This window comes from Pomacea canaliculata, linkage group LG1 (genome assembly GCF_003073045.1).
Source record: "Pomacea canaliculata isolate SZHN2017 linkage group LG1, ASM307304v1, whole genome shotgun sequence".
Taxonomy (NCBI): domain Eukaryota; kingdom Metazoa; phylum Mollusca; class Gastropoda; order Architaenioglossa; family Ampullariidae; genus Pomacea; species Pomacea canaliculata.
Window position 1 is genome coordinate 37,355,870 of NC_037590.1, and position 13,714 is coordinate 37,369,583.

General features: G+C 38.3%; 1 protein-coding gene across 7 annotated transcripts in view; it reads left to right on the forward strand.

Annotated features, from left to right (window-relative positions):
* The window catches only part of LOC112558803, a 44,334-nt gene that overhangs the window by 28,876 nt on the left and 1,744 nt on the right, over nt 1-13,714 (forward strand). For 3 of the 7 annotated variants that reach the window (XM_025229493.1, XM_025229485.1, XM_025229542.1), the window contains exons 5-9: nt 3,209-3,345; nt 3,733-3,922; nt 4,511-4,650; nt 6,020-6,128; nt 6,551-7,633. In XM_025229493.1, coding sequence (XP_025085278.1) covers nt 3,209-3,345; nt 3,733-3,922; nt 4,511-4,650; nt 6,020-6,128; nt 6,551-6,800 — 826 coding nt within the window. In that variant the 3' untranslated portion in view covers nt 6,801-7,633. Of the gene's footprint in view, nt 1-261; nt 428-1,427; nt 1,574-2,387; nt 2,497-3,208; nt 3,346-3,732; nt 3,923-4,510; nt 4,651-6,019; nt 6,129-6,550; nt 7,634-7,950; nt 8,242-9,814; nt 9,978-10,403; nt 10,538-11,484; nt 11,603-11,902; nt 12,043-12,184; nt 12,420-13,084; nt 13,222-13,714 lie in introns of those variants that run through there. The other 4 variants (XM_025229524.1, XM_025229515.1, XM_025229551.1 and 1 more) reach the window with 3 other exon arrangements.

The following is a 13,714-nucleotide window of genomic DNA, read 5'->3' on the forward strand; positions in this document are numbered from 1 at the left end:
AATTAAGAGAGAGTTCCAACAGTTTCTTTATTAGAATTGTTTAAAGTAATCACTGGAGTTTTTAGTTCTTGGGCTGAATGCGTGATGTCAAGAGGGAGTTGAATGAGTTGAATGAGAATTACAACTTCACCGCAATCACTTGCAGTTTCCTGACTGACCAATCTTCTTCGTCATATTAACCATGCAGCTGTTTCCGAAGAACCTATTTAAAGTGTTGATGCTCGCATCCTTTACAATTAAAAGAAAGAACACTTTTTGCAGATGCAGTTTTCTTCTTTCTTCATGTGCAAGCTCTTGACTGCGGGAACAGACCATCAACAATAGAAGCCCAACGGAAATGTTTCTCAGACGAGGGGCTTGAAATGGATTCTAACAAAATCAGCGAAATTGGAATAATCTTTCCTTTAAATTTAACAGCCGCCTGCAGGTTGGTGTTGATGATTTATATTATTATGAAAGTCTTACGCTGAAAATTTATGTGGGGAAGCCAAAAGTGAAAGACGGGTTTCATCAACGATAAATATTTAGAACATGGCGAAACATGCAAAGATGGGTTGCAAGTACTTACTGTGTTAGCCGCTGTAAATTCAACACTTATCCAAATATCCTGTCAGAAGCATCCGTTGTCTTTACTGATAGTTAGTAAACCATGAACTGCACTAATCAGTAGTCGTATTGTGAAGATAGTTATGCAAGCAGCTTTGCCTACCTAGGAGCGGTAACTCTGCAACGTGCAGGGGCAGGTAATCTGACATTTATGGCCTTAGGGACAATTAACTCTCCTCAATCATTTTGCTTGCGTTTTTCTTTTCTCTTTATGTTGTTTGGCAGATTAACGTTTGCCTTCAAACTAATTTTTCATCACACTTCATATCCCAAGTTCCTCCTCAGTGGAATTTCCACCTCAAATGCCTTGTTTGTTTTCAGTAGCAGCATGAATCACGATATTTTCTGAATTACTGTTGTCATTGTCAGTAGTTTTCAGTCTATTCTCAGACATCATCACATACAACACATTTGGAAAATACAAAACTTAAGTCAGTTTTTCAATATTCTGCAGACCTAGCATCGTGAGATATAGAATTTTCATGAGAGTTTGGTGCTTAATCTTTCTTGCAGTCTTACCATATCTTTGTGTTTTCCCTTTGACCAGTTTTTGGGTGGTTCCCTGTAGGCAGCTGTCTAAATCTGAAGCTGCTGTGGGAAATCTTCAGTATTAGACAGGTCTGGTTTTCACTGTTGGAATCTGTGGCATACAGTGTGCTTACGAAATGTGAGAATGCAATGTCTTATACAAGACGATCAAAGACTATGTAGTTTGTTTTATTTTTTTTCAATTGTCATTTAATTTTTTTCATTCTACAGAGAATGTGAACAGTTATTAGTAAATGCTAAAATTACTAAACTTTTCGCCGTTCTGTGTCCAGAAACAAGGAAAAGTACAAACAAGCCATTATTTGCGCTTTTGGCATCACAAAACAGTGTTTAAAGAGCGTGGATGAGAGTACAAGCATCTTGCCAGATGATTCCAGCCTGGTTGAAGGCACTGACTACATGTGCCAGCATGTGAAAGGTAAGTGTTCATGTCGTCAAGACACACATTCACCAGGAGCCAAAGGGATAAGATAAGACAGTGACGGAAAAAGCCATGGTTTGGTATCTATGGAAAGTCCTCTGTACGAGAACAGATCTCGTTAGTAGTAGATAACCTTGTTTATCCAAGGGCGATTACTTCAAACAAGGCAAGAAGAGATGGGCGATATTGTTTGTCGGAGTTTTGAGGAATAAATCGGTCCATTGATGATTAGAATTAAATGATAAGAAATTTAAATGTAACATTTACACACATGCAAAACAGAGGCAAAATTGTTAATATTACAATACAACATTAACAGACACCTTCCAGCTAAAGAGAGAAAGAAACAATTTAAAAAAAAGAAAAAAAAAGTAAAGGATATCCGTATAGTATAACAATTAAATAGATAGCAATGTATTTGCTCAAAAATATTCACATGGAAAAAGTTTACAATACATTAACATATCAACCTACATCCTCTAGGGATCGGCAAAGTGCGACCAGCGGACATCTTTAGACCGACCTGTCTGCCAAAAATGTGAAGAGTTCTAGGGTGTTGTTTTTTTTTTCTTTTTAAACCTAAGTTCATTTGATTAAAATTTAATTTATCAAATAAAACTTTATGTTAGAAATCGGCAACACGTGACAGACGAAGTACACAAATAACAACACTCCGGAGAGAGTTGTGAGATGCATTTCCAGGGAGCGTTAACTTGATAAAATCAAATAATTGATTCCGAAGATATTTTGAACGGTTTACTAAAGTTTTCAAGTGTTCGTGATTATTTTATTATTTCGCTTTTTGTACCAGCTCTTGAAGACAGTTGCCTGCACACGGCGGATAGCGGAATGAAAGAGTGCGCTGAAACAAAGAAGAGCCAAAGAAACTATGATGCTGATAGTCACAACATCGTGTGCAGGTAAGAAAAGTCCAGCTGAAGATAACAAGGTGGCTTTTGATATTGCACTCTTTAAAATGACACATGTTCTACATCTGTAATGAAGAAAGTGATTTATTTTTGTGACTATAAAAATAATGATTATTAAATAGTATTAAACTGTAGTACTTTATGAATTAGAAAAACTTATCTATCGTATTCAAAGGTGATAAAGTTGTGGCATAGGTATCCTGCTTTATAAAGCTTTAATATCGTCGTCTCACTCAGTCCAGACAGATGGATTGCGATCCACTAGCCAGAAAAGTACAGAAGTCCTGATTAACTTGACAACCAATTCATTAAGTGATAAATCGACTGTAGTTTATGTGATAAATAAATGCGACTCCATGTAAAGCAGGCATAGGGTATCAAGACTGGAAGAAGTGCAATAAGTTTTACTTTTTTAAGGAAGATGTAAACTGTAATTAATTTCTGTTATTACTTGTCCCTGCTCTTTGTCTTCTTCACGGCACGGTTTCTTTTTTCATTAGGACCTTTCAGAAAGTCACAGAAGCTGAGCTTGTAGTACGCCAGTGGCCTTAAAGATAAATAGGTGACGAAGTAGAAAAAAAAACGGGTTTGAAGGCTGCTAGGTCACTTTATTTGATAAAACATGGGTGTAAATACCCTCTCCTCCACTTAGATTCAACAAATATTTCTGTTGTCTTTTTAAGTTCATTATCTTTTTTCACAGCTCTTTACAGATTGCCTATGAGTGTGCACAAGAGAAGCTTGAAGTCTGTTCTAGCGAGACCCTTCAGGCAGTTCTAGACATTATCGACAAATATTTTAGACCACCTGCTTGCTCAGCTTTTGACAACAAACCAAACTGTAAGAAACAATCTTAAAACAACCCTTATATTATAAATCATTTACTAACATATGTATACATCATACACCCACTTGAAAAGTTGGACATTGAGAAGTTGCGGATGTCGTCTCTTAATATAACATAAAAAAAACGACATCAAACAAAATTGTCAGACATTGCTAAAGTAACTTATTAAAGCATACTTTAACTTATTATTAAGTTAAAACATTCCATAACTAAAAGAGAAACACCGGTCAAGTAAGCTTACAGTTTTACCCGCTTTTGTTAGCTTTTTTGTATATTTTGGGATATTTTAAATAGTTCGGAAGGGTTTTCGTCTAGAACTCTTGTGTTGTAATTCAGTGTTGTAATGGTGTTGTAATTCAGTGTTGTAATGGTGTTCACAGTGCTCACTTCACTGCCTGTAGTGAGTTGTTCCAGTCAGTTCAGTATTCATCAGGGCCAAGAGGAGTGTTTCACTCGGGAAGGCATTGCTATGTATCTACCACAGTTTAGCACGAGTGGTCAAAGTCAGTCCAAGCAAAGTGCCGTTGAGTCTTTTACCCAGAGCATCGATGAGCTGCAGAAGTTATGCAGGTGAAGAACGGGAATGAAAACTAAATATCTGTATCACGTGTACAGCTTTCGCGCAGTCAAACAATGTGATGTGTACATTGATCAGGGTAGCAGCTAATGGATTAATATAGAAAAAAATATTTTACTTTATTATAAGCTGAGCCCCATTACATTAAAGACCACAGAAACAGAAGATAATTTTTAAATTGTTTAATGTAAGAAAGTCAAGGTCTAAAATGCACATCTTGTTTAAAGTGAAGTGTGTGTGTGTGCGAACATTGCACAAATATGAAGCGGTAATAATATCGTTCAAGATTCGAAACATCTAGCATAGTTCATAGTGAGCACAGGGGTCACTTCTGTCGTAAGTATGCCATTTTCCCCAACTGAATTCACTAGAATTATGAAGTTCATTAAATTCTGATTTCTGATTTTGATAATATTTATGTCACTCGCACTTGTGCCTACACTAATTGTGCTTATATTTTAAGACAAAGAGGGGGTTAATAAAGTGATAATAAACACGAGAGAATATACACGATTAGTATAAACCCTCATAAAACAAGCCTGACAGGTATTTCTGCATTGACCTATGTCTTTGATGTACAGAGACCTTAGCCGCTACCAGAGGGCCGTGGTGTGTGCCACGCAGGTCGGACTACAATGTCTGCCAGCAGAGTACAGAGACTACAGTCCAACTGCTGAAAATGTCAAATTCTACGTAAAATCGATCTGTGACAATATCAATGGTAACTACATTTCGAGTTTACCTATTTAGAAAGAAGATGGTGCTACCATGCTGACCATGAACATAAGAATATCCTCTGAATCAATCTTTTTGTTTCGTAGGAAAGGATCATAGACATGTTTACAAAGATTTATAATGCAAAGCAAATTCGGCCAATGAGTTATAATTAAAGAGTATTTGAAGATTATTAAATCGATGACTACTTATTGTGTGTAATGAGTGTTTGAAGATTATGAAATTTTATTTTCGACATTTTGGGTCTTATCATACGGTTCCCAGTCACTTAATCCCCAGACACTTCATCCCCGACATTTAATCCCAGACACTTCATCCCCTAGACTTTTAATCCCTAAGCACTTAATCCCCAGACACTTAATCCCCAAACTAAATCCTTAACTAAAAAAATTATGAAGTCAGCGACAAATTTAATTGAAATTCAAATTCAAATCATGCTATTAACTTCCACGTCACTTGAACATCTACAACATTAGTTAAAGTTTATATAAGCTAGTAAATTTAATGTTCTTTAACAATATATACAGTATTTACGTATACTTGAAGTAGGATAGAAGTTCCGGCATGCGATCATGTTGTGGCATTGACTCTGCAAGCAATTCGAAGGAATCAACAATGTCTTCCTCACGTACATAGGCAAGTGCTGGGAGGCATCTGACCATTCCACGTCACTCGTCGTCTTCATCGTCACTTCTCATCGCCAGTTCAGTGACTTTGCGTAATACCGCTTGACTTCAGCGAAAGTAACAGCCCTTTACTTTACATGACTAAAAGCGGTCATCGCAGCTTTCTCAAAGTCTGTTACTATATATTGTCTCTGGAGCTGCATTAGGCATTAGCTCTCTAATTGCATCCAACAATCTATTATAGGTTGCACTTGATTTATAAGGATTAAGTGTCTGGGGATTAAGTGTCGGGGATGAAGTGTCGGGGATGAAGTGTCTGGGGATTAAAAGTCTAGGGGATTAAGTGTCGGGGATGAAGTGTCTGGGGATTAAGTGACTGGACACCTTATCATACAGTGCACGTTTTCACGTTCAATTTACAATAAGACAAGTAGGAAAATGAAGAAACAAGTATGTTAGTTAAAAGTTGATAAAAGGCAAACATAGAAAATAAAAAGGAATCAGGGAACGAACAGTAAAGATGGAGAGATGAAGACAAGCAGGTGGACTAGTCAATTGACTATAATCACAACTATTAACAACAATTTGTATCGGTGTAGGGTAGGGGTGGGGAAGTTTCCCAAGATATATTTAATTGTTGAAAATAAATGGCAATGTTTATGGACGTAATCATTTGAAAATAGTTCCATGGTACTGTTTCATTTTCTCTTATTTATTTATTTTTTTTAGTAACCAATTTAGAGTGCATGAAGGAAGTTGGCTCTCGCATATATGACTGTGGCTACCAAAAAGGACTCAGCTATGCAAATAAGGATTCAATTACTGATTTTCTTTGCTAGTAAGTATGAAAGAGGCAAGCACATTTTTCGGAGTTATCGAAATCACTTAAAGCTCTCAGGAATCTCATAAAAGCTCTGAATGTTACAAATTTTGTGTGCTTTTATCCGGATATTGTTCTTACTTCTCTTAAAAAAGAGTTCGTTGAACATTGACAGTCATATTCCTTAGCACAAAACGCCTCTCTGCCATGGTGGCCATTGCTTTTGTACTCAGGACGTAATAAATGGGATAAAATAAAATCTCTTCCCTGTGCCGCGGTTAAAATTGTTTTGTTTTTGGGAGCTAAAGAGCTCTTGTAACCAAAGCCCTAAAAATGCACCGTTTAGTCAAAATAAAGAGAAATTTGGTGCATCGTTAACGTGTCCTTTACTTCTCATTATGTTTCTCATCACGTGCACGTTTCCTCTCGTGCTTCCACAGCGCATACTCCGCCAACACAGAGTGCCTCAGTGGAGTCCTGCCCACCTGTGGATGTCCCACGACCAAGGTGTACGTGGAGACCTCCAAGCTTTACATGAACGGACCTGCCTGCAGTCCAATCACCGTGAAGACTCCAGTCTGCGATCCAAAAACAAATAAGTTCCTGGACAGTGCTGCTACAATGCTACATGGAATGTCACTGCTCATCCTGACTGCACTTGTAGTGTGCGGACTGTACAATGCCATGTAACACGAAGCCACTCCCTACGCCAGTGTCACAGGGCAAGACAAAGCTCATGTATTTTAGTTTAAGCCTTTCTTAAAGACTGGAAATTCTACCAATGTCTTCTTGTGCCAATATTGTTCTTGTTGATTTTATGTACAAACAACTAAATCGCTGATCGAACAAAATTTGAATTAAATCTATGCAGCTGTTGTAGGTCTGTAGGGTGGGGAGGGAGCATATTTCTGGATGAAAATAATTTTTATTTCGCTGTGTAGCGCATATGTGTTGTCCCATTACAGGTCATGTAATCATGCATATATTGAATATTTTCTGTAAATGTATGCGTATGGGTAGATTTCTAATTAGCATCATATGTTTCTTTTTCTTGGAAAATGCCCACTGGTCACAGAAGAAACAGAGATTCATTGTGTGACACAATCTTCTTTTCACTTGAAAGCAATTTTGGTCATTTCCGCGCATTGAGCATATCTCTGTGATACGGATACTAGCGCGTTACAAAACTACATCATCATCATCATCAATAGTTCTTTACTCGGAAATTACTAATGACATCTCATAAAATTGTGCTTTGCAGGATGTGCTTCGTCCTTATTGTCATTAAACAGGCTTGAAGCCTTGTTCCAAAGTAAATCTCTTGTTATGGTTTCCATAGAGCAAAGAAAACGAATATTTTTGTGTACATATAACAATAAAAAGTTTTAAATATGTCTTTCAATATATTTTTGAAACCTTTTAAGTCCTTATATTCAGCAGACTAGCTTTCTAGACTTGCGGAAAGTTGATTCGAATTCTTTTCTATGTTGTCTTGAGAATAAAAGCCACGGATTATAAACCTGTGTCATTGACTACCTATTGTAATTTCACCCTAAGTTAAGTGTGTGTGTGTGTGTGTGTGTTTAGGTTTACGCTGGTGATGAGAAAATAATACGTGAACCTCATGTTACCGTGTGAGCTCTGTCCGAGTTTTTCTTCTGACCCACCGGGACCGTAGATGCATACATATCTCTACCCGGGTTAGACTATCCCCTCCCATGACCCGGTTGAGGAGATGGGCACTGCCCTCACTTAAAACTGGCTCAGAGAAAAGTTAGGTATCAAACACATCACTTCCTAACGACTTAAATAGGTTGGGGGATGACTGAACTTTTACCTTACCTTTACCCCGGTCCCACTTGGAAAGCCCCGACACGGTTGACAGGCTTTTATTAAAAACTCACTCAGTGACACGTTCCTGTTTGCAGTAGCCTCCCGTAAGATCCTGTTCGTGTTACATGTAGCTTACCTGCGCAAACCAGGATATAACATTTGCTACGTGTAGCTTGCTCCAGGCAGACGTGAACTCGGTAGACGCACACTTGTGATTATAGCAACCTTTACACCACATTGTTTATCGAAGTCTTGAGAAGCTGAGATGCAAGACAACTCATCTTTATCATCATTTCGTGTAAGTAGCATATCCTTGAGTGGTGAAAGTAGATTTGTAAAAAGAAAGTATCAGCAAATGAGCACAGTATTGGATTTAAAGGTGCGAACACACGATAACCACGACATTTTTCCGAAACATCCCTGTTTCTTCCAGTGTGACATATACTGGAAACTTTCCTTTAAAAATTTTGTGTTGGTATATATTAATATACATGTGGTTGTGGAGCGGTGTGATGCTTAACCTGGCGCCGTGCCTCGGAGAACTGCTGCGCCTCTTCCACGCTCCCTGGCGCGCGTTCTCGGATGAAAGTGGCCATCTCCTCAGACCCCGACAGCGACATTAGAAGACAGACGGAAAAGCTAGTTGATGAAAAAGCTCCCCCACACAGGCCACCACTAGCTCGCGTGACCGGATCTAGGGGCAAGAATTCCGCTCCCTGCAGTGCGGAACCACTCCTCGTCTGCTCTCCCACCTGGCGCACCTGACAGGTAACTGCCGCGACGTGCAGCTGACAGAGCCACGCCACGTAGCGCGTAGAGTGAGTGGACCCTCCTTCCCCACCGCCCGCGGCCGCCCGCGGCCACCCGACGAGTCCGTCCTCGCGACGACCTGTGATGCAGCGCTTGGTCGACAGTCCATTGACAATTCCACGGTTGGGTGACGATGAGATTTTTCTGGGGACGAACAATCACAACATTTCTGGGCCAAATAATCCAAGATAAAAACCAAATAATTTCAACTAACTCCAAACTACTGTGTCTACACCAGTTAACAAACGAAGACAACAAAATAAATTACTAACAGATATAAAAAAATAATTGACCAATTCTACTTATTAAAAAAATATCAGAGATTGAAAAAAATATGAACACCTCCCCCCACCTTCTCGGAAGACGCAGCCTCCACTCCCGTACACGTAGTGTCCTCCTACTTGCCGTGTCTCCTTGAAGTGAAGCGCTGGCCTGGGTATTTAATTATATTCTTCCTTTTTCTCGTCCCTTGTCTAAAATAAACAATTATTACTCATGCGACAGTTGCGGTTCGGCCACCCGCGCTGCGCTGGGTGTTTACCTTACGTCACCTCTTTGTGACACACCCACCAGCACACACACACATGAGGAGATCAACATTCATGAACTCAGCCATCAGCTACTGTCATGCACAAAGTTTTTGAAATAGCGTGCTTGAAAGTTTGTTGTGTGACTAGAAGTCCCCCAAACTGGTTTGTGATACAGATGGTAAAACAGGTTCGCCAATCCGGTTTTGGTTTGTCCTTTAACCTTAAAGGGGAAGACAAGGTGTTTCACCCATTTCAAGTGCCTGTGATGTTGACAAGGCATAATCGAGTGACCTTTTTGTATTTATTGCTCCATTAAACAAGCAGCTCTTTCATTTCTGTTATTCTCTTCATCATAACATTTTCACGATTTTCCTCCTCCTCATTGTCGTTGTCGTTTGCTTTTATCATAACCATTGAACACTGATCAGATAATAAACATTCTCTTCTTATAGTTATATTTTAAATTAAAAATTTATTGACAATGCTGCTGCTGACTTACTTGACAGTAAAAAAGAAAAAAATATTTTGCAGTTGCAGGTTTTTGCTTGCTTCGTGTCCACGCTGTCAGCTGCAACAACAAAATATCAACTGAGGCTCAAATGTTATGCTTCGTTGACCAGGGTATCGAAACAGACTTGAAGAAAATCGATCTGGTTCACACCCTGCTTGATTTAAATGTAGCAGACACTTGCAGGTTTGTGTTCATGCCTTGATACGATAGATTATATTAATAACATTATTAACAGGCAGACATGTCCTGCTACAACTTCTGTCCAGAAACTTTCAACTTGTCGCCATTTACTTGCAATATTCCTACCTTTGTCTTCTGTCTTGCTGTGGCTGTGTGTTCATCATTTGTCTGCCTCGTCCTGTTTGTATGTTCACACCAGAAAACGCATGAAGCGTGAACACCGCAGGCTATGAGGTCAAGTAATGCAAACATTTCTGTTTTTATTACACTTTTATACGCTTTCCTACTTCGATGTATTTTCATAACCAGATAATGCGTTGTCTCGGAAGACATACCTAATGTTCAAAGTTTGAGTAAAACCTATTTATAATTCACATTTTATCATTTAGATAATGTAAATATGTGTGAACGTTCACATTCTGTGTCAAGAAACAAGGAGAAATACAAGCTTGCCTTCCGTTGTGCTATCAACATCGATAAACAGTGTTCATCGGAGCTGGATACTTTGCCAGATGAAACCAAAGTTGCTCAAGGTATCGACTTCCTCTGCCAACATGCGAATGGTGGGTACTGATCTGTGAAGGTTTAAACATAGATATTTTATTGCTAAAGGCTATGTTTACAGATAAAGTTGTGACATAAGTAGCTGTGGATAGGACACTAGATGCAGTCTGACATAAGCTGCATAGGTGGCAAGGTAACATCGAATCCACGTCAGGTATAGTCATAGCTACGGCTTCAGAAAAAAGAAATAATAATAATTAAAAAAAATAGTCAGGCAAAAGAGAGTTTCATGACCAAATATTCTATTTGAAGTTTCTACACCAAATATTTTGTTTCTTACTAAATTTCTAAATAAATGATAATGATAATGAAGGATGAATGTCTGATAGGATAAACTGAAACTAGCCTGAAGCCAGTAATAGAATAAGAAAATAGTATTGACTTAAAGAAAACAGCGATAAGTTTACAATAAAATAAGTCAATAGTAATAAAATCAAACAATACAAAACAGAGTGGAACAGTTTTTAAAGAAGCCAACGTGACAGAACTATTATATAACCATTGTTGCTGCTGTTGTTGTTGTTGTTGTTGTTGTTGTTGTTGTTGTTGTTGTTGACCGTTAGGTATGAGATGAGTGTAGAAGAGAATGTGAGAAAGGTTATGTGCCCATAGATTACTGACAGCTTTTTTGTGAGAATTAATTGTTGTTCTCGCATTACTCTTTAAAGTAATGAGCAAGCTGCTAAACGACTTATGCAAAACTTATGCTTTTGTCATATAGACATGTAAATCCAATCATCGACGATTCTACGGCAAACAACATCATCGGTTTGAGAAAACACAATTCGAAAACTGACGAAGCACTGTACACAAAGCTTGCTAAATAGGATTTGCAGAGCTGACATTTGAACAACTTGCCGAAATAAATTAGCAAAACTTTATTTTCAGTTATGTTCTGCAATGTGCACTTGCTTATGATTATTAGACTATTCGCTTCTTGTCGCAGATCTTGATGAAGAATGTCTGCAAAGGACGGGTGATGAAATAAAGGGGTGTGCTGACATTAAGACATTGAGGAGGTTCGTAAGAGCTGATCCGACAGATTTGACAAGCTCAACCTGCAGGTAAGGAAGGTCATGATAAGGTAAAAATGCAAATTAACCTGCACTTGCAGGTAACCTAACAGCTTCTCACTTCTGCTTGAGATATCTTATAAAGAAAATTGTTCTTATTTTAGACAAAAAGCGCGCGATTAGAATGAGAGCACTCCAGTGACTCTGGAGCCCACTCACTAAACTTAACTCAAAGAGAAGTTGTTTATTAATGTAACCAAAGTGAACGATCATTTTATGATCCGATATGTCTTTCAGGAGTTTATTTCAGTTACTCATTATTTCAAGTTATTTCTTGCTATTTTTTCACAGCTATTTTCAGACTATCTATGACTGTACAAAAGAGCATCGTCAAGTTTGTTCCGGCAACACTCTTCAAATAGTTCTGGAGGTCCTCAACGTCTACTTTCGTCCGCCTGCATGTTCATCCTTTGACAACAGTACAAACAATGGTAAATCGTGAAGCCTTTGTAACAATTCTTTTTAAATTATTACACGATAAATTATGAAATCACATATTGTTCATTAATATGTATTTTCATTTTCGCTGGAAACTTTGAACTGCAGCTGTCGTGCGTTATTTGTGTTTTTCAGAAGGAAATCCGTTGACAACTTTGTCCCCATCCACCATTGCACCAACATTAACCGGAAGGATGTCAGAAAATTTCGTGAACTGCTCCAGCATATACAGTATTCAGGAATCTCAAAAGGAATGTTTCAGAAGGGAAAATTTTACTATGGAAGTACCCGGGGTCGATGCAAGACAAACAAAGCGACTTTTAAACGACGCTTCTCCACTTGGCGCCGACAATCTTCAGAATGCATGCCGGTAAGAAAAGGACTGAACAATAAATCTCTCAGAACATTCACAGCATGTATGAATATAAAAATGCGCTTAAACTATGATCAAGTGGCAGAAAAATGCGAGAAGTAATTTAAATTGTAAAAGTTACACATTACCCCATACTGCAATATACGTACGAACCTTAATGTCCTAACATTTAAAACACGACAACAAAAGAATCAAAGGTATAGTGTTGATTTCTTAATAGAATTTGAGTTGACTTTATTTTAACATCCGAAAGCCATAGTCAATCAGTAAGCGTTGCCACAACAACAACATTTTTTATGTGAATTATTTCCATAAGGCATGAGACTAATGCGATGTCAAAGGTTCTGGGAACGGAACAATGTTATCCTCCCAGAAATTAGAAATCAGTATGTTTTGTTTTATTGATACCAGCTGTAGTCTTGTCATCTAATTTGGATAAAGTCTGGCTACATATAAAATGTTGTCCTTGTAATTAGAATATTTATCTAATTCATACATTACAATGTCACAACTAATAGACAACCTACATTGTGGGAGGTACGACGCATTAACAAAACGAAAAGATAAAGAAAGTAGTACTGCAAACAACTGATTGATTGAGAACACAGTTTGTTTATAACTCTAGTTATTTGAAAATTATCTTAGTGTTTTTTTCCATGCAGTAATCTGAGGGGCTACGACAGAGCCTTAGAGTGTGCCACGGAGGTTACACAAAAATGTCTGCCACTCTTCGCAAGCTACATTCCAACTGCCAGAAGTACAAAGATGATGTATAAAGAGCTCTGCGGTAACATCAGTGGTCAGTGGATTTTGAAGCTTACTTATTGTAATTTAAAGAGACATCTTATGCTGCCATATTCGATTATATCGATTTCATCTGATTAAGATGATTTGAAAAGTGCAAACTTTTGGACGATTTCTTACGGTTTGGTGTTTTGTTATACGTAAAATATACGACGAGCATGTCTGTGACAATAACAGGATAAAAGGAAATAATTACTGGAAAGTTGTCTCCAGTAAAGTCTTGGAAGTATGGGTTGACACAATAGCTGGGAGAACCCGCTAGTGTAGTGGTTAGAACACTTGCTTGTGACCACTGCAGTGAGAGTCTCTGGGTTCGGATCTCGTCTCAGGTCGCTCTCTTTATGTGACACCTATTCCTAGTCCCGGTCGATTGGGGGTTTTCTTCGGGTACTTCAGCTTCCTTCCCCTCTGTCTACCCTGTAGATGGGACCACTTTCCCGCTAAACAAAAAGCATCAAGCCAACCGTTATATGTCCTGTCTTCACACG